This window comes from Pithys albifrons, chromosome 9 (genome assembly GCF_047495875.1).
Source record: "Pithys albifrons albifrons isolate INPA30051 chromosome 9, PitAlb_v1, whole genome shotgun sequence".
Taxonomy (NCBI): Eukaryota; Metazoa; Chordata; class Aves; order Passeriformes; family Thamnophilidae; genus Pithys; species Pithys albifrons.
This window is the reverse complement of record NC_092466.1, coordinates 846,444-874,067: the sequence shown is the minus strand read 5'-3', so window position 1 is coordinate 874,067 and position 27,624 is coordinate 846,444. Positions and strand designations below refer to the sequence as shown.

The 27,624-nt window shown below is 54.1% G+C and overlaps 1 protein-coding gene across 2 annotated transcripts; it reads left to right on the top strand.

The window, feature by feature from the left end:
• Window positions 1-6,082: 6,082 nt before the first annotated feature.
• PPP2R2D (protein phosphatase 2 regulatory subunit Bdelta) lies at window positions 6,083-26,935 on the top strand. 2 transcript variants are annotated; one of them, XM_071564154.1, is made up of 10 exons: window positions 6,083-6,191; window positions 6,392-6,487; window positions 13,826-13,923; window positions 16,019-16,184; window positions 17,253-17,365; window positions 20,151-20,328; window positions 21,789-21,953; window positions 23,793-23,962; window positions 24,042-24,133; window positions 25,082-26,935. In XM_071564154.1, exons 1-10 carry the CDS (start codon window positions 6,185-6,187, stop codon window positions 25,359-25,361), a joined length of 1,365 nt encoding a protein of 454 aa, XP_071420255.1. In that variant the 5' UTR covers window positions 6,083-6,184; the 3' UTR covers window positions 25,362-26,935. The 2 variants fall into 2 exon arrangements, with proteins under 2 accessions (XP_071420255.1, XP_071420256.1); XM_071564155.1 differs by lacking the exons at window positions 6,083-6,191; window positions 6,392-6,487; window positions 13,826-13,923; window positions 17,253-17,365 and having other exon boundaries at window positions 16,059-16,184.
• Window positions 26,936-27,624: the final 689 nt, after the last annotated feature.

Sequence of the window (27,624 nt, the reverse complement as noted above, 5' to 3'; positions counted from 1 at the left end):
GTGCATGGGAAGGGCATGGAGGGGAGCTGTTCTAAGGATGTTACCTGATGGCTTTTCCAACCCAAATGATTCTGTGATTCTATCTCGAGGGTGGCTCTGACTGAAGCCATGACCACCTCAATACATCCAGAGCCAGGCTTCATGTTCTTTATGCCTTAAAATTACTTGTAAAAGCCAAATCAATCAGAAGAAAGAGCAAACCCAGCTGCAAACCCACAAAGAATTGGTGTAAGAAGATGTTGCTAAATGTCCTTGAGTTGTAACCCACCTCCAATGAGAATCCAAAGCAACTGTTGCCCTTCACCATCAACCACAGCATTTCTGTAGAGTCATACTGTGAGCAGGAGCCAGAAAAGAGGATCCAGATGAAGGATTTCATTTTTGAAGGAAGAAGCTGAAAACCAGGTCTCTGTGAAGGGCCCAAACAACCTGTATTGGAGTGATGGGGGAACAGGCAGAGCTTTGACACTGTGGACAGTGGCACGTGGAGAAACCGGGTCATCCACTTTCAGACAAGGGTTTGGCCACCAAGGCACAACCAGAGGCTGTGGGATGAAGGGAGACAGCAGCAGGATTCCATGCAGGAGGAGGAACCTGCTGGAAAGGCAGACTAGGGTGTGCTGGAGGTGGTGCAGAGCTACAGCACACACAGAACAAACAGCCTTGAGCCCACGTGCACGGAAATTACAAGAGAAAGTAAGAAGAGTAAAGCATTAGTTAAAACTCCTGCCAGCAAGGTTGGCAAAGCTGCCTGCAATATGGTAAAGGTGCCCAAGAGAGAAAAGGGAAAGGGAAAGTCACTTGTTATTTTCCCAATCTCCACAAACTGGGTCAAACCAGGAGTAATGTCCAAACTTCACCTCAGTCACCACCAACTCCTGCTGTGTGGAACAGCAACGTACTGCACTGAATGAGATGTGAGCCCTCCCTTGGGCTGAGTGACAGGCCAAACCACTTCCAAACCCACAGCCCTCGTGGCTCCTCAACCAGGCAGATAAAGGGACCATTCCCGAGATCCTCTGCAAGCAGCAACGTTTCTGACACAACTCAAAAAGTGATTTCTACAGAAGTGCTCCCGGAGTGTGGAGAAGTTGCCCGGGGTGTTGGGTGAGCTCAAGATCTTTCCTTATAAAGCCAGAGAGCAATTACTGGATCAGAGTATGGAGAACACAATAGAAGAGACACTTTCTTCAGTCAGGAGGTGATTCAGCTATCAAAGAGTTTCTTTTGTTCCTATTTTGGGAGAAAAAAACCATCACTGCTTTCAGACATCTAAAACTGACGTTCCCATGTTCACCATGGCTGTCAAAGAGCTCTGTGATTCCTCCCTTCCCAAACTCTGGCCTCTCTGACAACTGTGTGGAACACCTGGAAATGCCACCAGGAAAGCAGGACAACAAATGTGTCCAAGAGGGCACTCTGTGCCTCTGCAGCCAGAAATAGAGAGCAGAGCACATGCCCTCATCCCTCCCCCCTGCTCACAGGAGCTCTCCAGAACACACATGGAGAGTGCCAGGAAAAAGGCCCTTCCTGGAAGAGCTCCCTTTCCAGGGTCACGGATCAGCTGGGGCCAGGCTGGCAGAGGTGGCTGCACGTCCCAGGGAGCTCTGCACGGGCCAGGCTGGTGGCAGCCAGGACAGTGACGGCACTGCCAAAGGACTGGCACCTCAGAGAGCAGGGGCCAAGGGAAAAGCTCCACCACGAGGGTAGGGACATTTCTGGGCATGAAAAAGGGATGTTACTGAGGGGCTTGGATGCAAGGAGTCCTTGCTATGGATAAAGGGAGTGTAAAGGACAGTATTCCAGAGGGAGTGGGGTCTGTGCTCTCGGTGCTGGGACAGGTACCACACACCGGGGTGGGGGAAACACAAACTGCAGGGTGTGTTTATGCACCACAGGGCTAAGAACAGGTTACACACCATACAGATCCAATGGCCAAATACAGGGCTAATAAGGCAACCCACTGACTGCCAAACCACAGGTTTTCTCCAAAGTTTGGAAGGCTGACAAAAACTCCATGGGAAAAAAAATCTGTTGCGCTTCTCACTAAGAATAATCAGGTGTTTTGATGTCAATTAGCACGTGATATGCGTGTGATTTGTATCTCTCAATGAAACCTGACTCCGTGTGCCCACCAGCTGTACTTCCCTTCAGGATAAGTGGTATTTCCACTGCTTGCCCCGGGTTTTGCAGCTCCCCTTCCAGCACGCCCTGTTTGCAGAGCAGGAGCAGTGAGAGATCACGGGCAGCGCTCAGGGCTCTGGGAATCCCGAACAGAGAATGCAAAGTGCGCTGAGGAACAAGTGCCGCGGGGCTGGCAGCGCCTCCCCCAGCACAGAGAGGGGCACGGAGCAGCTGCCCGGGGGGATCCTGTGTCCAGGGAACATTGGGAAACTTCGCTCTCGGAACTCTCCTTGCAAAGTGTGGCAAGAGCAGAACGTCACTTTCTTTTAGTGCAACTCCCGAGTACTCAGCACTGACCCACTGAATGAACGGGAACAGCCACTCCGTGCCTCAGTTCTGGGAATTCCAGGAAAGCACCAGACCCATCCCTTGTGCAACACCCTCTCCCTGGGCCCCCCGCGCACCCGGAGCTGAGCAGGGAAAGCTTTGCCAGCATTCCAATGGAAGCTTTCCCAGCACTCCTGTCCCAGAACTCTCCGTGCCCTGGGCTGGTCCCCCAGCGTGGGCAGCAGGGCAGGGGGGGCACTGCCCCTCTGCCGCCCAGGTGAGACCCCCCTGCAGAGCTGCCCCAGCCCTGGGGCCAGCACAGCAAGGACACGGAGCTGCTGGAGCGCCCAGAGGAGGCACCAGGATGGAGCAGAGGATGGAGCAGAGGATGGAGCAGCTCTGCTGGGAGGAAAAGGAAACTGGAACCAGGTTTAGAAACTGCAGAACACCCAGTGGCTTCCACTGGGCTGAATCTTTTTCTATTAACACATTCTTTTGAATTCGAGTTGGAAACCTTAGACAGAATCCCAGACCATTTATCCCAGGCTGCTCCAAGCCCTGTCCAACCTGGCCTGGGACACTCCCAGGGCTGGGGCAGCCACAGCTGCTCTGGGCACCTGTGCCAGGGCCTGCCCACCCTCCCAGCCAGGAATTCCTTCCCAATATCCCATCCAAATACACTAGTTTTTTCACTTTAATTAACCTCTTATTTGAGTATAATCCATGGCAGCAGGTGCATTCTGCATATGAATCCTTTTTTTAAGTGCTTCACAAGAACATAACACTTTAAAAAGATGCTGCTCATAATTGCATATATTACAAAATGCACAAATGCACGTATCCATTTCAAGAGACTAACTTAATTATCAGCTATTTTAATTTCAGGTTCCAAATTAGCAGAATATCCTCAAAACAATTTACCTTTGTCAGCATTTGGATTCTCACTCAGATCATACATGCTCATTCATTTACACGAGTTTATGGCATATAAGGGCATCTGGTTCACTCCAAAAGCACATCAGTGCACAAAAAAAGGAGGAAAAAATCCCTACCCCCAAACCCTCAAAGGTAAGAACTGAGTGTGTATCCCAGACCCCAACCATTCCAGCTGGAGGGACCTGCAGGGCTCAGCTGGCCCTGGCCATGGGCTCACCTGGATGCCCTGGCTGCAGCTCCCATGGACAGACTCCAGCTGTCCCACAGAGCACCAGCTCTGCTCTGCAGCCCCACAGGCACTCCTGGAAGGCTGAAAACACCCAAAACAGACTCAAGAGAGAGACAAGAGTTTTATTTATTTCTCCAACTCTCCCATGACACACAGCTCACCATCACAGCAACACGGCACACACAGAAAAGCTGGTAAGAATATTGGGCTTCCACTGGGTTCTTATTGAACTTGCAAAGTGATGTTTTTGTTAAAGACTCCCTGGAAGTTCCAGGCACAAACCTGATTCACAACCAGGAGCTGTCACCAAAAGTGAAGCCAACACAGGCCACCAGTGTGACACTAAACCTGCCCCTCGTATGGGGACACTGCCAGTGCTGAGCTCAACCCAAATTAAGCTTTCAAGGCACAAGGCCAGGTCTGCAGCTCAGCTACACCTCACAGCACGCATGAACTTAATTATTTTTAATGACTGTCACTAATACAAAGTGATAAAATCTTCAAAAATAAAAACTTCAAGTCTGAGTTCATTTAAAAATAAAATAAATACAGTTTGGATTTCCAGTCGTGAAATACTCTCCATTTTTGGGTCCCCACACAATTATGACACGCATATAACCTGAGGTTTCTAGATGGGTACGGATGGATAATCACTGTGGCTGAATGTGCAAGTCAATCAGATAACAAACAGGACAACTTGCAAGAGGAAAGCTGGAGTTTTCCAAGCACAGAACTTGCTCCTTAAGTTCCCTTAGAAGAGCAGAGAGATGATAACAAATAAAACACAACTGATACCCCCTTGCCTTAAAAGATGTGTAAGAAAGAGGATCTTTTTTGCCCATCTATGTCCAAGACCAGAACTAAGCATGTGTGTTCATCACCCCTCTCCTTGCATTCCCTACAACCAACTCCATTTTGGAACACCTGTACACGGTGTGGGTCTCTGGAACCCCCTTACACACACCTGTACCTGGTGGGGGACCCCCCCGGGACCCCGTTACACACACCTGTACACGGTGTGGGTCTCTGGAACCCCCTTACACACACCTGTACCTGGTGGGGGACCCCCCCGGGACCCCGTTACACACACCTGTACACGGTGTGGGTCTCTGGAACCCCCTTACACACACCTGTACCTGGTGGGGGACCCCCCCCCAGGACCCCGTTACACACACCTGTACCCGGTGTGGGGCCCACAGGACCCTCTTACACACACCTGTACACAGTGTGGGTCCCACAGGACCCCATTACACACACCTGTACCCGGTGTGGGGCCCACAGGACCCCGTTACACACACCTGTACCCGGTGTAGGTCCCTGTTACACACACCTGTACACGGTGTGGGTCCCACAGGACCCCATTACACACACCTGTACATGGTGTGGGTCTCTGGAACCCCCTTACACACACCTGTACCCGGTGTAGGTCCCTGTTACACACACCTGTACACAGTGTGGGTCCCACAGGACCCCATTACACACACCTGTACAAGGTGTGGGTCCCACAGGACCCCCTTACACACACCTGTACCCGGTGGGGGAGCCCCCCAGGACCCCGTTACACACACCTGTACACGGTGTGGGTCTCTGGAACCCCCTTACACACACCTGTACCTGGTGGGGGACCCCCCCCAGGATCCCGTTACACACACCTGTACCCAGTGTGGGGCCCAGAGGACCCCATTACACACACCTGTACACGGTGTGGGTGCCTGTTACACACACCTGTACACGGTGTGGGACCCCATTACACACACCTGTACCCAGTGTAGGTCCCCGTTACACACACCTGTACCCGGGCCGATCCCCCCTCGGTCCCCCCGCCGGTCCCGCCCCGGCCCGGCCCCACCGCCCCGTGTGGAGCTCTCGCTGCCGCCCGGGACGCTCCGCGGCCGCATCGGCACCGCTGCCCCTTCCCGCGGGCGGGACAGCGCGGGGACGGCACCGGACGGCACGGGAACAGCACCGGGACAGCGCAGGGATTGCACCGGGACAGCACCGGGACCCCCTGGGATGGTGTGTGGACAGCCCTGGGACATCACCGGGACAGTGGCAGGGATAGCACCGGGATATCACCGGCACATCGCCGAGACATGGCCGGGACAGCGGCGGGGATAGCACCGGGCCATCGCCGGGATATCACTGGGACAGCCCCGGGATATCGCCAGGCCATCGCCGGGGTATGACGGGGATATCACCGGGACGTCGCCGGGACACGGCCGGGATATCACCGGGCTATCGCCGGGACACGGCCAGGCTGTCGCCGGGCTATCGCCGGGATGTCGCCGGGACACGGCCAGGCTGTCGCCGGGATATCACCGGGCTATCGCCGGGACACGGCCAGGCTGTCGCCGGGCTGTCGCCGGGATGTCGCCGGGATCCCTCCCGTCCATCGCCGCCCCCGCGCTCCCTTCGCTCCCTTCGCTCCCGCCCTCGCGGAGGGCCCGGCGGTGACGTCACGGCGGGGCCGCCCGGCAATGGGCGCCATTTTGAACGCGCGCTGCGCGCCGGGGCTGCGGGCGGTGCTGCCCGACCGGCCCCGCGTCCGGCCCCGCGCCCGGCACCGACATGGCAGGTCCGTGTCCCTGCCCGGGGCCGGGGTTGGTCCCGCCGGCTGCGGCTGCGGGTGCGCTCCGGGCGGGCCGGGCGGCCCCGGGGCGAGGCGGGAGCGCGGCGGCCCTGAGGGCGCCGGGCGGGCCGGGGTCGGCGCGGGCTGCGCTCCCTCCATCCCTCCCTCCCTCCCTCCTCACCGCCATCTCCCCCTTCCCTCCGCAGGGGTGGCGAGAGCTGGAGGCGACGGCGGCGGCAGCAACGAGTTGCAGTGGTGCTTCTCGCAGGTGAAGGGGGCGATCGACGAGGACGTGGCGGAAGGTGAGGGGGGCGCGGACACCCCGAGCGGGCCGGGCCGGGCCGGGCCGTGACTGAGCGAGCCTCCCATCCCACCTGCACAGCATCAAACACAGCTCACGGCCCCTTCCGCCGGGTCTCTGCTGCTAATCCCAGGATAATTAGGGTTGGAAGGGCCCTCTGAGATCCCCCAGTCCGGGCAGGGTCACCTGGGGCAGGTGGCACAGGAGCAGGTCCAGGTGGCGCTGGGATGGCTCCAGGGGACACTCCACTCCCTCCCTGGGCAGCTGTGCCAGGCTCTGGCACCTCCCTGGAAAGAAGTTCTGCCTCGTGCCGAGGTGGAACTTGTTGTGTTTCCCTTTCTGGCCGTTGCTCCTCGTCCTGTCCCTGTCCCTGTCCCTGAGCAGGGCCTGGGCCCACCCTCTGCCACCCCTGGAGACACTTGTGTGCATTGATGGGGTCCCTCTCAGCCTTCCCTGCTCTGCACTGACCAGGCCCAGCTCCCGCAGTCTCTGCTCATCAGGGAGATGCTCCAGAGCCCAAAGCCCCTCTGGGGGCTCTGCTGGACCCTCTGCAGCCCCTCCCTGGCTTTGCTGTCCTGGGGGCCCAGAGCTGGACACAGTTCTGGGCTCAAGAGAGAAGGTACCGACAAAACACGGGGAGAGGAGAGGGGGGAAAAGCCCCAGTGGAGCCTGTCAGGCTTGTCAAGTTCTGCTCTGACGCACAGAGTGCAGCTCTGGCATTTGTGCTGCATTAAAAAGTGCAGTTTAAAGGCCTCCTGCAGCTGTGCAGAGATTTTATTCCCACTTGTTAACGTTTGGGAGCTATAAATAGGGATTTTAAGCAGGGGAGAGGGGCACACCTTCACATTTCTCCAAAACTTTCCAAGCGTGGCATGTTTTGGATGGGGTAGAAAACAAGAAATGTTTTAATTGGGAAAAGCATTTCTCTGTAGTGCTGAACCAAGGTGGAGTTTTGCTTGACTTTGATGAGAAAGTTCCTTTTTGCCCCTGAATTTCCTCTGTTCAGACTGTCCAGGTTGGCTCCTTTCTAAAGAGGGAACAACCTGCAGGGCCGTGTGTGCTCAGCTTGGGGTTTTTTTGTTTCTCTCTTGTTACTGGATGCAGTAAATATTTTTCCCTGCTGTTTGCTACAGGGGAATTCTGCTGACACTGTTTTCACTTTCATTCCACTTGTTTGGCATTCCATTCAAAATAATGGCCATAGGAGGAATTGACTGGAAAACTGCTGGAGAAACTAAACTCACTCAGTTGGTTTCTTCTTTTTTTTCACCCCCAAAGACATCTTGTAGCTTTCACTGTTGGTCTGAAGCTCCCAGAATTCTCATGGGAATGTATGTTAGTAGATTTTCTGTTTGTGAGATGGCCCTTTTTGCTGGGGATGAGTCACCTGTGGGACTGGGAGTGTGTTCTGTGCTGCAGAGGACACCCTGGGGCACACCTGGCTCTGGGGCACTTCCAGGGGCAGTTCCTGAGCAGTTTGTGCAGAGTAGGAGGGCACAGAATTGATACCAGAGTTTGTTTTCCTGTGGGAGTGCCAGAACTATTTACAGTTTTTGTATTCCTTGTTTTTATTTTGGTTTGTGGCCTTTCCCCTCCTTTAACTTTTTGCCTTGAAACTGGAAGTCAGTAATGAAAATACCTGATTTATTTGCTCATAATTGCCTGGGTTGGATCAGCAGGATGCAGTAAGAGTGCAAACACGCTGGTGGAGTTTTGGCCCCAGTTATGCACATGTTTCCTAATGGCTGTTTTTCAGTATTCCCTCACCAAACTGCACCTCCAAACCTGCTTGATGGGAACTGTTGCTGTGAAATAGCCTGGGAATTTCACATAGGTTTTTGTGATAGTGAAACTTGCTATTTCTGTCCCTTTTTTTTAGTTTTTAAACTCCTAGAGGAGAATGGCAGCATGTCCAGCCTGTTCCATGTCGACTCTTCCCACGTTTCCTCGCAGAGGGTTCACTCTGACACCCAGGCAGCTTTGCCCAGACATCCTTCCCTCACACTGCAGCTCTAACATGCTTTACATCGAGTAGTTGTTTTGTTTCTCAGGTGTGTTGCTGGATAAAATCCTGTGACAGGTGGCTGTGTTAGACTGGCAGCTGCCCCCTCCATGCCCGGGGATTGCCTGGCTGGGCCATTAACACAGAAAATCAGCCTCCTCTTTGGCCTCTGTGCATTCCTTTGTTCAGGGGGGGGTCCCTGAGCTCCGGGGGGTCTGTGGCAGGACGGGGTCGGAGCAGGAATGGCCAGCACTTGGTATGGGCTTCCCAAAGTGTTGGCTGAACATTCCAAAGCACAAAAGCTTGGTTGCACTCCAGGAGGAGCACTGGAGGGTGAAACAGATGTTGGGTGAAACGTTTAACGTTGAGGGTGGCAACGAGCATCATTTATAAACAAAGGCAGTTGGAGCTGTGGCAGTGCTGCTGGTGCAGAGCAGTGGCCCCAAAGCCCACACTGGTTGCCTGTGCAGCGTGGGGGCCTTGGGCCACCTCTGTCTGCAGGAAGGGCCTTTCTAAACCCAGAACACAAATGCTGCCTGAGCCCTTATTGCTTTCAGGATTTCAGGGCTGAATTTGGTTTGCATGTTCAAAAATGTTCTGTTTTGGGGGGGGTGTTTGGCAACCAAAAGATAAACCAGTTTATTAAATAATGTACAGGTGTGCCCAAAGTCCCTTGGCCAGATGTGCTGCATCTGATCCATGACCACTTCTGGTTGTGATTCTGTATCTCCAGTTAAAGATGGAAGAAACAGTGGCTGGTAAAGACATCCCTGATCAAGTGGGAGATCCCTGTTACCCCCAGTTCAGCTGAGTCTCCCTCTGCAGCCAGTGTGGGTGGGTTGGGCACCTCAGCCCTTTGCCAGAAAGAGAACACCACGAGCAAAGACAGTCTAACAAAAACTGGCCTGTGATCCTGAACCTGTTCTCAGTGGCAGATACGAGTGGTTTAGAAATGCTCTTAAATTGTCTGTGAAAATCAGTGGTTTGTAATGTTCCCGTGTGTTGTACAGGAATTTCACTGGCCTGTTTCCACTGTTTTTAAAGGAAATTCTGGCATGATGTCTGGCTTTTAGAAAAACTATTCCAATAGAGGTACAGCTCTGTGAGATCTGGGTCTGAGCAGCTTAAACATTTTCCTTTTTCTGTAGGACCTGAAAAGTTTGGGACTGATGACTCCACTCGTGAGCCCTGTTAGTGTTTCCTTTCCCTGTAAATAACTGGTTATCCCTGGAGGTGTCACTGCTGGGGTGGGGCTGAAGGTGGGCAGGGAGCTGTGCTTTGGGGTTGGTTTTTTCCCTGAAAACCAGAGGTTTGCCCTGAGCAGGACTTGAGATGCCTCTTTGCCCTCCCCTTTGCCCTTCCCTCGTGCCCAGAGCAGCTGTGGCTGCCCCATCCCTGCAGTGTCCCAGGCCAGGCTGGACAGGGCTTGGAGCACCCTGGGCTGGTGGGAGGTGTCCCTGCCCATGGCAGGGGTGGCACTGGGTGGGCTTTGGGGTCCCTCCAACCCAGACCTTTCCATGCAGGTGTTTCACAGACTGTTCTGCCCTGAGCAAGTCAGGTCCCAGCTGGAGAGGGCAGGCCCAGGGTTCAGGCAGGCCACGTTATTCCTGTGGTTTCATACAACTCATGGAGCAAGGGTTTGCCTTCACCCCGTGTTCCACAGCACCCTGTTACCCAAAAATGTGCTCAGCCTGGAGTTAATGAGTGTTTAAGAGGAGTTCTTGGGAGTTCCAGCTGTGTCAGAGAACAGGGACCCCGGGGTGCTGTGGCACTGGAGGGTGAATTCCACTGCCTTGCTGTACAACGACATGTCAGTAACTGGGAGTTGTCAGACAGGGTGTTTTTGTGAGCAATGCAACAGGAGGGACCTTTGGGAAGTTTCTGTCCCAGATCTACAAGTGAATAGCTGTGCTGTAAAGAAAAGCTCCAGGTGATCTTCAGGACTTGCAGAAGTGGCCATGTAAGTGCTGTCAGTTTTGTCTGAGGCACCGAGTGTGTCCTGCTGCTCATGGGCAGGGGATTGTCACCGTGAGCTCTGCCCTGGGGTCACAGTTGGGTGTTACTGTTTGTGGTTGTTCTGGCAGGAGGGCCAGGGGGTGGGCACAGGAATGCTCAGCCTGCTGGCAGGTGCAGCCTGTCCCTTTGTAAAGGGAAGAAGGAGGTTGTGGCCCAGGGGAGACCTTGAAGGGTTCAGAAGTGCCTTGTTGGGCTGGTGACTGACACAGTAAAGAGTTAGGACCTTGTCAGAAAAATACACAGTTGGAGGTTTATGGGAATTAAGGGGAAAAAGTCCTCAACACCAGTGGAAGATGGGAGGTGAGACATTAAAGAACAGAGTAAAAGGTGTTTTCAAAGACTGAGCAACCACTGGGCTACGAGAGGAGTGAAATTACTTGACCTTAAACTGACGGAGAGAGTGGGTTTAGATGGGATATTGGGAAGGAATTGCTGGCTGGGAGGGTGGGCAGGCCCTGGCACAGGTGCCCAGAGAAGCTGTGGCTGCCCCATCCCTGGGAGTGTCCCAGGCCAGGCTGGACAGGGCTTGGAGCACCTGGGCTGGTGGGAGGTGTCCCTGCCCATGGCAGGGGGTGGAAATGGGTGATCTTTGAGGTCCCTTCCAACCCAACCCCATCTGTGATTCCATGATTATGTTCTGATGGAAATGCAGAGCCTCAGAACACAGGACTGATGAACACTTGGCAGCAGGATGGGGCCCTGTGCACCCAGGAAATCCTGGATACAGTTCTCATGGCCATCCTCATTCCTGGGACATTTATGGAGTGTTTTAACATCTGAGCAAAAGCTTAATCCAAAAAGACAAGCAGCTTTTTTTAAAGGACAGGAAGGTGGGAAAGCTGCAAGTAGAAGGAAAATTTGATTCTCCCCTCACCTTTCTGAACTCCTACCAGGAGTGCAATGAACAGCATGACAATGAGCTGCTTAGGAAAAACTAACAATAGCATGAATTAATTAAATACACTTCCAGTAGGAGAAAGCTTACTGGAATTGCTATTCCAAAGGTTAAAAAATTATACTGAGGCAACAGAATTGCACAGAGAGTACTGGGTTATGTCATGAATGTTAGAAACAGGCTCCCTAATTTCTCGTGGTTTGTGAGGAAGGCACATCAAGCTCTGCAGGCAGGAAGGGAACACTCCCATGTGTCCCACTGAACTCTGGCTTTCCTGCTGCCTTCCCTTGCTGTGCCACCTTTGTGCTCTCCCTGCTGTCTCTGCACTGACACGTCCGGGCGACTCTGGGCACTCCAGACTCAGGGGAGATGGTGTTTGAGGATAGAAGGGAAAGGAGTTCAGTATCCAGTCCCAGGCTGGTTCCAGGGACAAGAGAACACAAATGTAACTATTGAGGGAGGGGCACTGATTGTCTTTTCCAAGATGGAGCTCTGAGGTTGATGCTCCATCCCCAGAGGAGGGTTTGGGGGGGATATAATGGAAAGGACTTGCAGTGTGAAGTCACAGTCTGGTTCCAGTGACAAGAGAACACAAATATAACTAATGAGGGAGGGGCACTGATTGTCTTTTCCAAGATGGAGCTCTGAGGTTGATGCTCCATCCCCAGAGGAGGGTTTGGGGGGGTTGCTGGGCAGGCTCTGGGCCAGCCCTGGGCACAGTTTGGCTCCTCCTGTGCTCTTTCCCTGTGTGCTCCAGCACTCGGAGCAGAGTGGCCTATGCCCTCCTCGGAGCCAGGTGGCTCTGCTCGGACACCCAGGACACACAGGAGCTGGCAGGCTGTCCCAGAGAGCTCCAGACAAGATATTTGGAGTTTGCCACAGCAGCTCTGCCCTCGGGCAGCTCCAGCCCCCAGGCGGGCTGTGCTGAGGTGCAGCCAGGGGGCCTGCCCTGGCCTGACCCGAGGTCTGTTCAGGGATTTAAGGTAGTTCCAAACCCAGTTATTTTGGACTCAGTTAAACCCTGCCAGGTTCTTAAAGGCAGTTCAAGCCATTTTGTAAGTGCATTGCCTACTAGGGCATAAAACATTGTTAGACCTTATGGATATTTTAGGTTGGCAGAGTGTTTAGTGGTGTAAGTTGGGAGAGGTTTGGTCTGGCAGGAGCCGTGTTTGCTGAGGGCTTTGTTGGCTTTGTTGCCATCTGCCCCAGCCCCGGGACAGGCATTGCAGCTCCTTCTCCTGCCCCTTGCCTGGGGGTTGATTAATGGCCATTAGTGCTTTATTGGCACCTTCTGATTGGCACTGTGGCTGTGGTGGGACAAGCACTGGGTGCTCTCAGGGCCCAGAGCAGGTGGGTAGGGCTGGGGGGCCTGGGGGCTTTGGCTTTGCTCTCCTGGTATCCCTCCTGATGCTCCTGCTGGAGCTGCTTCAGGAGGCTCCTCTGGAAGAATTTTCCATTTCCCACCTGTGAGCTGCCCATTCCAGACCCCCAAAGCTGATTCCCTGCACAGTCAGCTCAGGAGTGCCCCAGCCTTGCCTGGATCAGTGCAGGGACCCCCACACAGCTCCCATTCCAGCCCCCTGAGCTGATTCCTTGCACAGTCAGCCCAGGAGTGCCCCAGCCTTGCCTGGATCAGTGCAGGGACCCCCACACAGGTCCCATTCCAGCCTCCTGAGCTGATTCCCTGCACAGTCAGCCCAGGAGTGCCCCAGCCTTGCCTGGATCAGTGCAGGGACCCCCACACAGGTCCCATTCCAGCCCCCTGAGCACCCAGCTCAGGAGTGCCCCAGCCTTGCCTGGGTCAGTGCAGGGACCCCCACACAGGTCCCATTCCAGCCCCCTGAGCTGATTCCCTGAGCAGTCAGCTCAGGAGTGCCCCAGCCTTGCCTGGATCAGTGCAGGGACCCACACACAGGTCCCATTCCAGCCCCCTGAGCTGATTCCCTGCACAGTCAGCTCAGGAGTGCCCCAGCCTTGCCTGGGTCAGTGCAGGGACCCCCACACAGGTCCCATTCCAGCCCCCTGAGCTGATTCCCTGCACAGTCAGCTCAGGAGTGCCCCAGCCTTGCCTGGGTCAGTGCAGGGACCCCCACCCAGGTTCCACTCTGGAGAGGATTCCCGTTTGGGGAGCTTGGAGCAGGCGTGTGGCCGTGGATGCAGCCGCGTTCCTGTCCGCAGCGGGACACACAGGTCGGGTTCCTGAGCCAGTGGGGAACTGGAGGCCCCAGAGCTTACACTGAGACAGGAGCCAGTGTTTCAGCTTGTCAATAAAATAATGTTTGCAATATGGCTTAATTTAGGGATGTAAATGAAGAATTGTGTCATTGCATTAATAGAAGTTGTAGTTTTGTTTTGTGTTCAAGTCTTGAAACTCCCTGACGTGCTTTCCACATTACAGTGCTGTTCTATTTCTGTTCTCTTTACAGCTGATATAATTTCAACAGTTGAATTTAATTACTCTGGTGATCTTCTTGCAACAGGAGACAAAGGTGGCAGAGTGGTTATATTTCAAAGGGAACAAGAGGTCAGTGACTCAAAAAACAAAAGTGCTGTTACTACACTGTTCTTGAGTTGCACAGTCTCACTTCACCTGTTCATGCCCTGGGGCATAAAGGCTTTAAGTGGAGAGTTTTCTCAGAAAACCCCAAGTTAGCCAAGTTTCTGTGTGCCCTGTGCTGCACTCAGTGGGTTTGTTTGGTGAGGGTTCCCCTCCTTCCTTTGGGAAAAAAAGTCCCAAAATTGCAGGTGGTTCTGTGTATGTGCCTGGTGTGCTCAGTGTCACTGCAGAATTGCCTGTGCACTTTCCCTGAACCTTCCACTGGGTCTGGCTGAGCTGAGATAAATCACAGTGCTTTGGAGAGGATGTAAGAAAAGTTTATAAAATGAGCAGCAAGGACAACAGGAGAAGGTGGTTGAGAATTGTTTAGTGTACTGTGACTGAAACCCAGTGGGAACAGCCACTTCTCCAGAAACACTTGGGCATTTCCCATTGGGAGGATTGTCCCTCCTGCTGTTCCAGCTCCTCGACTGGTCCCTGCATGGGACTGAGCTGTGTGACAGGGCTGTGACATCCCTGTGCCTCCATGCTGCAGCCACATCCTGAGCTGGGATACCCAGAGCAACAGGGGGGTTGGCACATGCACTGAGTGCTGGAAAAGGATTGTTGTGTCTGGGACTGTGCTCCTTAAAGAGTCAGTGTTCAGGTGGCATGGCCAGAGAGCAGGGTTATCCTGACCTCTGATGAGTTGGAGCCTTCGCTTTTGAGCCTTCTCCTGGGCCAGAAATACCAGCATGGATTGTGGGATGTTCCTCAGCCTGTTGGTGCATGAATATTACACACCTTCAGGTGCTGTGGCTTCTCCCAGCAGGATCCCTCTGCCTTCCTTGTGTGGCTCAGGGGATGCTCAGCTCAGGGACACCTGGCCAGTGTTCTGCCTGTCCCGCTCCCTGTGGTGCTGCTCACAGCCCTTTGCCAGAGGAGCTGCACTGGTTGTACTGGGAGGGCTGTGGAGGTGTGAAATGCAAACTGCTGAAACGTGACCCGCTGCCCCAGACAGCTCATCCATCATTTACTGTGGGCACAGGCTCAGCCACGGCCCAGGGGGAGGTCAGGGTGCCCCTGCCCAGGGCTGGTGCTGTGGGGTGGGATATTGCTCTGCTGTTCCACAAAGCAAACCCCACCTGCCACAGCACTTCTCAGAGGGTGGGGACACCCAGAGCCCAGGGCACACAGGGATACTCAGCTGTCCCTTGGGAGCACGTGGAGACTGAGGGGAGAGTGAGGCCTGAAGGACATTGCCCTGGTCATGGGCAAAACTGCAGGAAAAATCTAAAGTAAGTGCATAATTGTTGAATGTAACAACAGTATTACCCAGTGTGGATTTAAGACTGGGTTAACCAGGTTAGTGACACCTTAGTGTGGTTATACAGTTGCCCAGACACTTGGATTTGGGAAGCACACTGGAATGCTGTGCATCATGCCCTGGGCTCACATTACTTGATTTCCCTTGCAAGCAGCCAATTATTGCACCCTGATGTGTGAGCAGAGGGAAGGCACCAGTGCCAGGCAGGGAACTGCTGGGTGGGGTCAGCTGGGACGATCCTGCCCAACATTCTTACAAGTTAAATGGCCTGTAGAAGGTAAAATCACATAAAGTCTCAGAATTAACTGGAACTCCACACTGAAGGAGTGTGGGAACTCCATTCTCATGAGACATTGCAGGGGAAATCTTGGCACTGCTGGGGCTGTTCTCCAGCAGGAACCACTAACGAGCAGTGACTTACCTGAAAAGCCTGATGACAGTTGCCTCAAATCTGATAATGCAAATCTGTGGACACTTGGAACTTTGCTCTCTGTTCTTGCTCCCACATCCACAGACAAGGATAACAGAGCCTGAGGGGTGCACAGATATTCATAGATAAAGCTGCATTTGGAAGAGGAAGGCTGTGTGCACTGTAGTGATGCTAAACTGGCACAGCACCACAGAGTGAGGGTGTCAAATCCATGCTCTGTGTGACAGTGGCCTTTCTGATGGACCGTCTGCAGTCCCCAGCGTGGGGGCAGTTCCTGGTGCAGCAGTGCCAACATCAGCCTCAAGGAGTGCTCTGTTCTCTTGCAGAATAAAGGCCGTCCTCTCTCTCGGGGAGAATACAATGTTTACAGTACCTTCCAGAGTCACGAGCCCGAGTTTGACTACTTGAAAAGTCTAGAAATTGAGGAAAAAATCAATAAAATCAGGTGGTTACCACAACAGAATGCTGCTCACTTCCTGCTGTCCACAAATGGTAAGGACCCTTTCTTTTTGCACAAGGGACTTTGTCATTGGAGTGTTGTCTCACCTGTGATCCACGTGAGGTTTTTCTGAAGTGTTTTGGGGTTGTTTTAATGTTTTTATGAGCAAAATACGGTTTGATGTAATGCTGGGTGTGAGGTCTGTGTAGTGTCAGGTCTGTTTGTTTTGGTGCCTCATGGAGCACCTGTAAATGGAAATGCACAGCTGGGGTCAGGGGGTAGGGCTGGGGGAACAGGTGGACTCCGTGATCTTAAAGGTTTTTCCAACCTAAACTACACCATGGACAAACTTGCTCCTGTTGTCAGAGGAATTTGCCTGTTCCTCGGAGTCCAGGTCCTTTTTTGCCCTGTGTGTAAATGACTTTATGTCAGGTCATGATGAAATTTTAAAACCAGGAGCAACTTCGTTGTGCTGGACTTTGAAATTAAAACCATTTACTTTGATACAAGTCTTCATAAACTCAAACCATTCCTTGAACTTCATCATCTGAAATGCTTCAAAGCTCTGCAGGAGTTTGGGGAGGAGAGATTTGGTTCCAGTTAGCCCAGGATCTCACTCATGGGTGTGCTCACTGCCTGCACTTGGAACTCTTCCCTTAGTAAGGCCTGGGAATACATTCCTTGGGAACCCTCAGTGATGGGGCAGGTCCTGTTCTCTGCCCTTGGCTGGCTCTGAGCAGGCACCTGGGACAAGCTGGGTTTCCTTTAGGACAGTTGGTGTGAGGAGTGCATGGATTTGTTGGATTCTGTCCCTAGCACTGGTCTGTTAATGCACTTTAGATAATCCTACAGGGCTCAGTGGGGCATTAAGGGTAATTGGTGTGTGAAACCCCCTGTGAGGGCCCTTGGGGTGAGTGGGAGGCACAGGCAGAACTCTGGGTTTTATTCAAGCTGCACATCCCATTGGGATAAAGAATCCATCAGGGTAAAGAACTGTCAGGGTCCTTTCTGCTGCCAGCAGTGCAAACCCAGACAGTCAGTTACGTCCACTCTGCTCACTCCCTGTAGGGATTTCATTTTGAATTGAATTCATTCTCAAGCATGTGAATTTTTGGTTTTAGATAAAACTATTAAATTATGGAAAATAAGTGAAAGGGATAAAAGAGCCGAAGGTTATAATTTAAAAGATGAAGATGGAAGACTTAGGGATCCTGTCAGAATCAAAGAACTACGGGTATGTCTCTGACTTTACATATCTCTTTGCATGTACCTCTCTACCTTTGTGCTCCCAAACTGAAATGTGCAGGTTGAAAATGATGTCTGGGTCAGGGTCCTTCAAAACTTTAGGAAAAATGGAGAGACTTCATTTTTTATATATAAAAACAAATAAGGTTCCTCTGCAAAGCTTGAGGGAAACTTTCATGATTATAAAATTGTATTTTGAGGAAAACTCAAGAGTTGGAACAGGGTGCTGGGTATGCTGTGGTTGGGTAGAAGGTGTGTTTGTTAGAGGCAAAGTCAGAGTGTTTGGATAACCTAAAGGGCACTGGAATAGTCTTGGACATGGAGCTGAGGTGGTCAGGGCTCCAGACTTGGGATCCCTTGAGCAGGAGCTCAGGAGGTGAAACATGGGAGTCAGGGTTTATGTTGCTGTCCCCATGAGCAGCACAGACCTGAGGCTCTCACTGCCCTCAGAGCCACCCCTGCACCAGAGTCTGTTCTGGAATTGCTGCTTCCCTGGGACAGAAGGATGGGCTGAGCTGAGCCCTGGGAGAAGGGATGGGGCAGTGAGCACAGGAGGGGTGGGCTGAGCTGAGCCCTGAGAGAAGGGATGGGGCAGTGAGCACAGGAGGGGTGGGCTGAGCTGCAGCCCTGGGAGAAGGGATGGGGCAGTGAGCACAGGAGGGGTGGGCTGAGCTGAGCCCTGAGAGAAGGGATGGGGCAGTGAGCACAGGAGGGGTGGGCTGAGCTGCAGCCCTGGGAGAAGGGATGGGGCAGTGAGCACAGGAGGGGTGGGCTGAGCTGAGCCCTGAGAGAAGGGATGGGGCAGTGAGCACAGGAGGGGTGGGCTGAGCTGCAGCCCTGGGAGAAGGGATGGGGCAGTGAGCACAGGAGGGGTGGGCTGAGCTGAGCCCTGGGAGAAGGGATGGGGCAGTGAGCACAGGAGGGGTGGGCTGAGCTGAGCCCTGGGAGAAGGGATGGGGCAGTGAGCACAGGAGGGGTGGGCTGAGCTGAGCCCTGGGAGAAGGGATGGGGCAGTGAGCACAGGAGGGGTGGGCTGAGCTGCAGCCCTGGCCTGGCACTGCAGCCTGGGAGAAGGGATGGGGCAGTGAGCCAGACCTGAGCAGCAGCTGGGAGAGGAGGAAAAGCTTCACCTAGAGCTGCCTCCAGGGATAAACGCTCAGGATTTAAAGAGCCAGAGTGTCCCTTTTCTTTTTGGGGCTTTGATGGCATGTTTTGTTCCAGAAATACAGTCCCCATATTTTGTGAAGGGGATGTGGAGGAGAAGCAGCACTTTGCCCAGAGACCATGGCATTTCCAAGTACCATCCCTGGGTTTTCCCATTAGTGCCCCTGTGATGTCACAGCCAGGCTGGGAGGTGAGATAGGGACACGGCCTGATAAAGAGGAATGGATTAATTGTAATCATTACTTGTATGTAAACAGCCTGGGAGATACAGACCCAGGGAGAGCAGTGAGGGAGCTCTGGGGTGAATTGGTTCCTTGCTCCAGGAAGACAGGCTGTGCTGGGCACAGTCAGACCTGGTCCTTAGCTGTGTGATGCCAGCTGTGCCACCTTCCCTTGCCCAGTGCTGGGCACTGAGGAGCAGCTCGAGGGCAGCTCAGGCCTGGCCCTGCCAGACCCTGCACCGTGAGCCCAGCTGGCTGTGACAGCAGGACACCCACGTGTCCCTGAATTCCTGCTGACTGCTCAGGAGCAAAGTGGGGATTTCTGTGGGGACTGGTGTTTCCCGGGCACCCCTCTGAGATCTGGGGACATTTCTAAGGGTTTGTTTCTCTCACCTCAGGTGTTGTTACAAACACACCCCATGCCCTGTGGGTGAGGCACACAGGGCTGGGTCTGACAGGTGACTGAGGCAGGAGGCAGTGCCTCAGTTTTCTCTCTGGCAGTGTCCAAGGCAGCATCCACACACTCTTTCATTATTTGTCTCGCTCAGTGGATTTCAAAAGTGTTTAGTCACTAAATCAATACAGAAATCTGGTGTGTGCAATTAACTAATTGCCATCAATTAATTAAACACACCTGTGGGGTTCACAGGGCTCAGTGTTGGGGCCAGTTGTGTTTCAGATCTTTATTGATGATCTGAACAAGGAGATTGAGTGCACTGTCAGTTCAGGGAAGGGCCCGGGGCGGGGGGCTGTGACAGGGGCTGGGCACAAGCCCAGGTGTGCCCAGGGGGGCAAAAGGCCAATGGCCCCTGGGCTGTGCCAGCCCCAGTGTGGGCACAGCCCCAGGGCAGGGACTGTCCCTGTGCTGGGGCAGTTCTGGGACCCTCAGACAGGAGAGACAGGGAGGGGCTGGAGGGTGTGCAGGGCAGGGAGTGGAGCTGGGAAGGGACTGGAGCAGCAGGAGGGGCTGAGGGAGCTGGGGGGGCTCAGCTGGAGAAAAGGAGGCTCAGGGGGCACCTTCTGGCTCTGCAATCCCTGCCAGGAGGGGGGAGCCAGGACAGGGGGTTGGGCTGTGCCCAAGGGCACAGGGACAGGAGGAGAGGGCACGGCCTCAGGCTGGGCCAGGGGAAGGGGGATAGTGGGGAAATTCCTGAGTGGAAAGGGCTGTCCATCCCTGGCACAGCTGCCCAGGGCAGGGGTGGAGTCTGCATCCCTGGAGGGGTTTAAAAGCCCTGTGCATGTGACACCTGGGGACATGGTCAGTGGTGGCCTTGGCAGTGCTGGGGGAATGGACTAAAGATCTTCTCTAACCTGACCGATTCTGTGCCTCTCATTAATCTCCTGAGGAATGAGTTCCTTGCCCAGAGTGAGTGCCCTTGTCCCGTGCAGGTGCCCACCCTGAAGCCCATGGACCTGATGGTGGAGGCGAGCCCGCGCCGCATCTTCGCCAACGCGCACACGTACCACATCAACTCCATCTCGGTCAACAGCGACTGCGCCACGTACCTGTCTGCCGACGACCTCCGCATCAACCTCTGGCACCTGGAGGTCACCAACAGGAGCTTCAGTATCCTTTGTGCAGCTGGGGGGATCACTCTGATGGCACTGATTAGGGTGGGTGTTTGAACCCAGGGATTCAAACAGAGCGTTGTGGAGTGTGGGGGTGCAATGCAGTGCCAGCAGCCCTTGGGGTGCTCTGTCATTCCTGAGGGAAAGCAGCTTCCAATCACTGAAATACCACAGACTGCTTGCAAAGGAGAAGTTAAGGAACTGTGGGAGCATCCTTAATTTGAGATCTGTCAACTTAAATCAGAGTGGCCAGATTTGAAAGGCAGATCTTTGTTCCTGTGTTACTTCCTCCCAAAGCTTAAGGCCTCTTAAACAAGAGACACTTCTCTTAAAGAAACTAAATTTCAAATTTTTTTCTTGTCACATGATCTCATCTGCAGAATTTTCAGATCGTTTTGCAGACCTGTGTATCCAGAACTAACAGTGTGTCCTACATAGACAAACCTGCAGTAAAACAGGGGTTGCAGAAGTACTGACTCCTAAACAGGTCAAGTTTTCTGAAGTTTTAGGTAAATAGTTGAGGCATGTTTGGTGTTCAACAGGAAGCATTAAGGAGGCTTGAGAGGTCTTGTCAGACTTCAGTGATCCTTGTGGGATATTCTGTGATTTCAAGAGCCTAAAGTTGTTCAGCATTTGTAGATTCCAGATGGAGAAGGACAGAGAGGGACTTTTTACAGGAATGTGTAGTGACAGACACAAGGGGAATGGCTTCCCACTGCCAGAGGGCAGGAATAAATGGGATACTGGGAGGAGATTCTCCCCTATGAGGGTGGGGAGACCCATCCCTGGAAGTGTTCACAGCCAGCTTGGACAGGGCTTGGAGTAACGTGGTCCCCCTTCCAAACCAAACCATTCTGGGATTCTGAGGTTTGTCAAATCCAGACTTCTTTAGGCTCCACTTTACTCTGTGTGCCTTGCCCAGGGCAGAAATCAGAGCTCCTACTCTGGATTTCCACATGGCATTTCTAACACGTGCCAGTTGTTCCCTGCCAGAAGGGGTCAAACACGAGCCGTTCCCTGCCAGAAGGAGTCAAACATGGCATTTCTAACACGTGCCAGCCGTTCCCTGCGGGAGGGGGCCCAACAGGAGCCGTTCCCTGCGGGAGGGGGCCCAACAGGAGCCGTTCCCTGCGGGAGGGGGCCCAACAGGAGCCGTTCCCTGCGGGAGGGGGCCCAACAGGAGCCGTTCCCTGCGGGAGGGGGCCCAACAGGAGCCGTTCCCTGCGGGAGGGGGCCCAACAGGAGCCGTTCCCTGCGGGAGGGGGCCCAACAGGAGCCGTTCCCTGCGGGAGGGGGCCCAACAGGAGCCGTTCCCTGCGGGAGGGGGCCCAACAGGAGCCGTTCCCTGCGGGAGGGGGCCCAACAGGAGCCGTTGGCTGCGGGAGGGGGCCCAACAGGAGCCGTTCCCTGCGGGAAGGGGCCCAGCACTGCCGTTGCCTGCCTTTACCAGCCGTGCAGACATCGTGGACATCAAGCCTGCCAACATGGAGGAGCTGACGGAGGTGATCACGGCGGCCGAGTTCCACCCTCAGCAGTGCAATGTGTTCGTGTACAGCAGCAGCAAGGGCACCATCCGCCTGTGCGACATGCGCTCCTCAGCACTGTGTGACCGCCACTCCAAGTGTGAGTGCCAGGGACACTGCCCTGCTGTTCTGGGGGTGGGAGCACAGTCACTGTGCCCTGTGTGCTCCTCAGCACTGTGTGACCGCCACTCCAAGTGTGAGTGCCAGGGTGGGGACACTGCCCTGCTGTTCTGGGGGTGGGAGCACAGTCACTGTGCCCTGTGTGCTCCTCGGCGCTGTGCGACCGCCACTCCAAGTGTGAGTGCCAGGGTGGGGACACTGCCCTGCTGTTCTGGGGGTGGGAGCACAGTCACTGTGCCCTGTGTGCTCCTCGGCGCTGTGTGACCGCCACTCCAAGTGTGAGTGCCAGGGTGGGGACACTGCCCTGCTGTTCTGGGGGTGGGAGCACAGTCACTGCCCCTCTGTGCCCATTGGTGCCCCATAAACTGATGGCAACAAGTGCCATGGGCAGCAGTGGCACCTCCCTGCTGGCCACACCCGGGCTTGGTGCCTCTCAGGGTGTCTGCTCATCGTGGGCTGGTTCAGGGCTGTTCATGCACTTTGTGTGTTAGAAACTGGGCCCATGCCACCAGAATCCTTTCCCTTGAGGGCAGTGCAGCTCCTGGGGCAGGATTAGTCCTTAGGAATACGCTCTGCAGGTGTCCAGGGGTGCAAGGTGAATGCTCCATGAAACGCTCCATGAAAACTCATGTAGGTGAGGAAGGACAGTGTTGGTGTGAAGTCCTGAGGATCCCTGTGCCCTGCTCTGTGCCCAGCTATGTGTGCCCTGTGCCCTGCTCTGTGCCCAGCTGTGTGTGCCCTGCCCTGTGCCCAGCTGTGTGTTCCCAGTTCCCTGCCCTGTGCCCAGCTGTGTGTTCCCAGTTCCCTGCCCTGTGCCCAGCTGTGTGTTCCCAGTTCCCTGCCCTGTGCCCAGCTGTGTGTTCCCAGTTCCCTGCCCTGTGCCCAGCTGTGTGTTCCCTGTTCCCTGCCCTGTGCCCAGCTGTGTGTTCCCTGTTCCCTGCCCTGTGCCCAGCTGTGTGTTCCCTGTTCCCTGCCCTGTGCCCAGCTGTGTGTTCCCTGTTCCCTGCCCTGTGCCCAGCTCTGTATGCCCTGTTCCCTGCCCTAGGAGCTGTGCTCTATCAGTGTTCCCAGCCCTGTGCCCACCTGCCACACTGACAGTTCCAGGGCAGCTTCCTGCAGTGCAGAGCGGGGTTTCTTGGTGCTGGAAGGGAATATTTGTGCAATGGGAAGTGGAGAATGTGAGGCCACTTCATTGATTTGGTTCAGTGTTGCGTTAAATCACTTAAAAGTACTTTATTTTTAGCTGCTGGTGACTGAGTCACCTCCTGTTACAAGGGGTCTGTTAAAGAGGACGAGTTCTGGGTAGTCTGGGTCAGGAAATGCTGGTTCTAGAGGTTGACTCTTGGGTTCAAATAACACGTCTTGATCTGGTGTCTAAACCCACACAAACTGTATTCCAGGCATAGCTGCTCACAGTTCAGTGGGGTGTTTAGTACAGCATTGATTCAGATACAGAGAGAACATTTGTCCATGCTCTCCCTGTGTTTGGGATGCTGCAGTTCCATCTGCCACCTTCCATGGGTGTGCAGGTCAGGTGTGGTGTTTACTGGACCCACATGCTGGTTTTAACTTTTTCCTCTGACTGATCCCCAAGACATGTGATTGTGCTTTGCTGGGGCTGTGCTCCAGTTGGGTGTTGGAGATGGACATCTGCTGAGCACAGCACTGCTGAAAGAAAGATTATTTCTGAAAAGTATCCAACAGCAACTTCCTTCAGAAAGAAACTAGTTACTCATTGAAAATTTTCCAATACTGAAGAACGTTGGAAGCTCTAAGCCCTGGTGTTGGTTTCACCTGGAACTGTGTCTTCTCTCTGCAGTTTTTGAGGAACCTGAAGATCCTAGCAGCAGGTCATTTTTTTCAGAAATAATATCTTCGATATCTGATGTGAAATTCAGCCACAACGGGCGATACATGATGACAAGGGACTACCTGTCTGTCAAGGTGTGGGACCTCAACATGGAGAACAGGCCCGTGGAGACCTACCAGGTAGGAGCCCCCCCCTCTCAGCCAGCCCTTTCTTTGCCCTGTGCCCTCTCCGTGTCCGACGCGGTGTCCGTGTCCGCAGGTGCACGAGTACCTGCGCAGCAAGCTGTGCTCCCTCTACGAGAACGACTGCATCTTCGACAAGTTCGAGTGCTGCTGGAACGGCCTGGACAGGTGAGGGCAGCACCTGGGGCTCCACGGGGGCTTCCTCTGAGCAGGAGCTGCAGGTGGCTCCGGGTTACTGAGGGCACACAGCCCACCCGAGCACTTGGTTCACACAGACAGAGTGGGCAGTGGGATTCTGCCCCCCAGGTGACACCCTCCTGCAGAGCTCCAGCCCTGGGGGCAGCACAGCAAGGACATGGAGCTGCTGGAGAGTCCAGAGGGGACACCAGGATGGGCAGAGGATGGAGCAGCTCTGCTGGGAGGAAAGGCTGGGACAGCTGGGATTGTCCAGTCTGGAGAGGAGAAGCTTTGGGGTGACCTCATTGTGGCCTTCCAGGACCTGAAGGAGCTGACAGGAAAGATGGAGAGGGACTTGGGACAAGGGGTGGAGGGACAGGACAGAGGGAATGGCTTCCCACTGCCAGAGGGCAGGGTTAGATGGATATTGGGAAGGAATTGCTGGCTGGGAGGGTGGGCAGGCCCTGGCACAGGTGCCCAGAGAAGCTGTGGCTGCCCCATCTCTGGGAGTGTCCCAGGCCAGGTTGGACAGGGCTTGGAGCAGCCTGGGCTGGTGGGAGGTGTCCCTGCCCATGGCAGGGGTGGCACTGGGTGGGCTTTGAGGTCCCTTCCAGCCCAAACCAGTCTGTGGCTTTTGTTGCCACAGGATAAAGTAGCACCAGGAAAAGCTGCTTTGCTCCTGTAGAGATGAACAAAGCATTAAACTGCAACCAAGTTCCAGAGGGGCAGGATGGGGGACCAGGAGGACACCTGGAAGAAGAAGTGGTGCAGTGGGAGCAGTCCCAGGGGAGCTGAGCCAAGGTGTCCATCAGGGAGGAATGGAGTGTCATGGACTGGTCCTGAGCATGGCCTGGCAGTCACCTCGTGTGTGAGAGAGAGGAGAGGAGGGGGGTTATTTCTGGAGACCTAACGAGATCTGCTTTCTCTGCCCTTCCCCAGTACAATCATGACTGGATCTTACAACAACTTCTTCAGGATGTTTGAGCGGAACACGCGCCGGGACACCACTCTGGAGGCGTCCAGGGAGAGCAGCAAATCCCGTGCCATCCTAAAGCCACGCAAGGTGTGCACAGGGGGCAAGAGGAAGAAGGACGAGATCAGCGTTGACAGTCTGGACTTCAACAAGAAGATCCTGCACACAGCATGGCACCCCACGGAGAACTTCATCGCTGTAGCTGCCACCAATAACTTGTATTTATTCCAGGACAAGGTTAACTAGGGAAGGCTGCCCGTGGACAGAGTCTCGTCTCGCATAGTTCAGCTCAGTTGTTTATCTGTAACAGAAGGCCTTGTTGTCCTACCAGTGAAGAACATTGATGCACTTACTTCCCTTGAGCTAACGGAGAGGATCTGGCCTGGCCTTGAGTCCCTGGAGCGGTTCTGCTTCGGCGGGGGGAGCACCCCCAGGCAGCATTGATGGACAGTGCTCAGAGAGGCCAACACTCAAATGTATTTATTGACGTCTGAGCCTTCCTTTCCAGTTTATAGACCAAAAAGTTTAACACCTGAGAAGAAAAGGTTGTCATAAAAGTGTAATTTCTCTCTCTCGCTCTCTCTGCTGTAATATTTGGGCCTTTCAGAACATTTCTTGTGCTTGATGCCTGTACACATTCCTCAGGCCTGGAGCCAGCGCAGGGCCTGACCTTGGAGCACACTTAGGTAGGGCTTGAGTTGGGTTCTAGGCAGGTGTCCGTGACTATTTACTCACCAACTGTATCTATAACCACACCTTCTGGTGTAAACCACTTAATAAATAACAGCCTATCAAACGTGTTTTTAAAGCTGAAGGGATGTATTCAGTCTTCTTTTTGTACTGCATGTCTTGAGCTGGTGCAGAGCAGTCCTGCTGGCACCTCTCACAGGGTTTGCCCCAAAACACCCACTTTTTGGCAGACCAATACGAACTTTTTTGTGTAGTATTTCAGATTCTAAATTTAGTTTCCATGGCATTGTCATAGAGTTGGAGTTGCACTGGATTTGTTGTCAAAGGCTCTCTGTGTGCTGAGTAGATGGAAAGGGTCCTAGAAACATCCACAGCCTTAACCAAGTGTCGGCCTTGCACGGAGGGAACCAAAACAGCGGCACCTTCTCTGCCCTGAGGACAAAACTGCAGCTTCTGTGGTGCATCTGCCCCTCAGCCAGAGGAGACCTGACGTGCATTACGGTTTTTAACCTTTTTAGTACTTGTCACGAAGGGAACAGTTTGTTTTGTGTTTGGCACAGTCCCTTGTCTGTCCCTGCAGTCCCAGACTGAGCCCTGGGTTGTGCCCGGGGAGCTGTTGGACACCCCGAGCCACAGCAGCTGCTGGGGCTCCTGTCTGACTTGTTTTAAGCCTTAGGTACTTTCTTTTTTTTGTTTTCTTTCTTCCAAAGAGGCCTAAATCACATCCCCCTGCAGCAGCCCCCAGGGGCCAGAGCCTGCCCTCGCCATGTGCCTGCAGCCTGGGAATGCCTGCCCGGAGCCCCGGCTGCCCCCGGGAGCCCCAGGGCGGGTCACACTCCCGTGTCCTGAACGAAGGGGTGTGACGCTCCCGGAGTGAACAGTGGCCGTCCCGCCCCTCCCGGTGCCGCCCCCAGCTGGGGGGCCCGGGAAGGTTCCACAGAGAGAGGTTCAGTTCGTTCATCCTAAACTGTGTTTGGTTGTGACGCTTTGGAACTCCTGGGATGTGGAACTGGGGGCTGAGCTGGTACCCAACGCGTTCCCAGCGCCTGCTCGAGCCGATCCGTGGGGTTGTACATAATTGTTCAGTTCTTTTGACCAAAAAGTTTAATAAATTTTAAATGTTTACCTGGCCATGCTCCCTGTGTTTGGCACCAGGGGAGGGAATGGGCCACACGAGGGTGTGTTTCCAGTTGGGGGGGTGGGTGTGGAGGGGCTGGGGCTGCTCCCCCTGCTCAGGACACAGCAGGGCTGGGCTGGGTCCGTTTCTCAGCAAGTAGAAGTGGAACATGAGTAAAGGGAAGGAGGATAGGATGGAATCTCCTATTTCAATTCTATTTGCTTGAGACACTTCCAATTAAATAGTTTTTGACTGTTCATGGAAGTTTTATCCTTTTCATTTTACCTTAAGCCAGATTTCAGTGTCAGTTTGATAAGACTTTTGCTGCCCAGTGAGCAGTGGGTCCAGTGAAGGTGTCCCTGCCCAGGGCAGAGATGGGAAGTGGATGGGCTTTAAGGTCCCTTCCAGCCCAGGCTGGGGTTGTGGCACAGCCCCACACCAAGGCCCTTGGAACTACACGGGGTTAGGGGTGCAGGATGGGGGCTCAGCCTCTCAGTGCCAATTGTGCCATGAAATCCCCAATTAAAATCAAGCTAAAATGAAGGATGAGTGAGCACAAAATGTGTAAGTGCCACTGAGCTCTGTGCCTGAGCAGGGGGGAGCCCACCTGGGGGGGTCTGGGGGTCCCAAGTGCCCGCTGCCAGCAGGGCCTCCTGTGCCACTGCTTTGGGGCTGTTCCTACAGAAACTTCTGGGGTTTGGG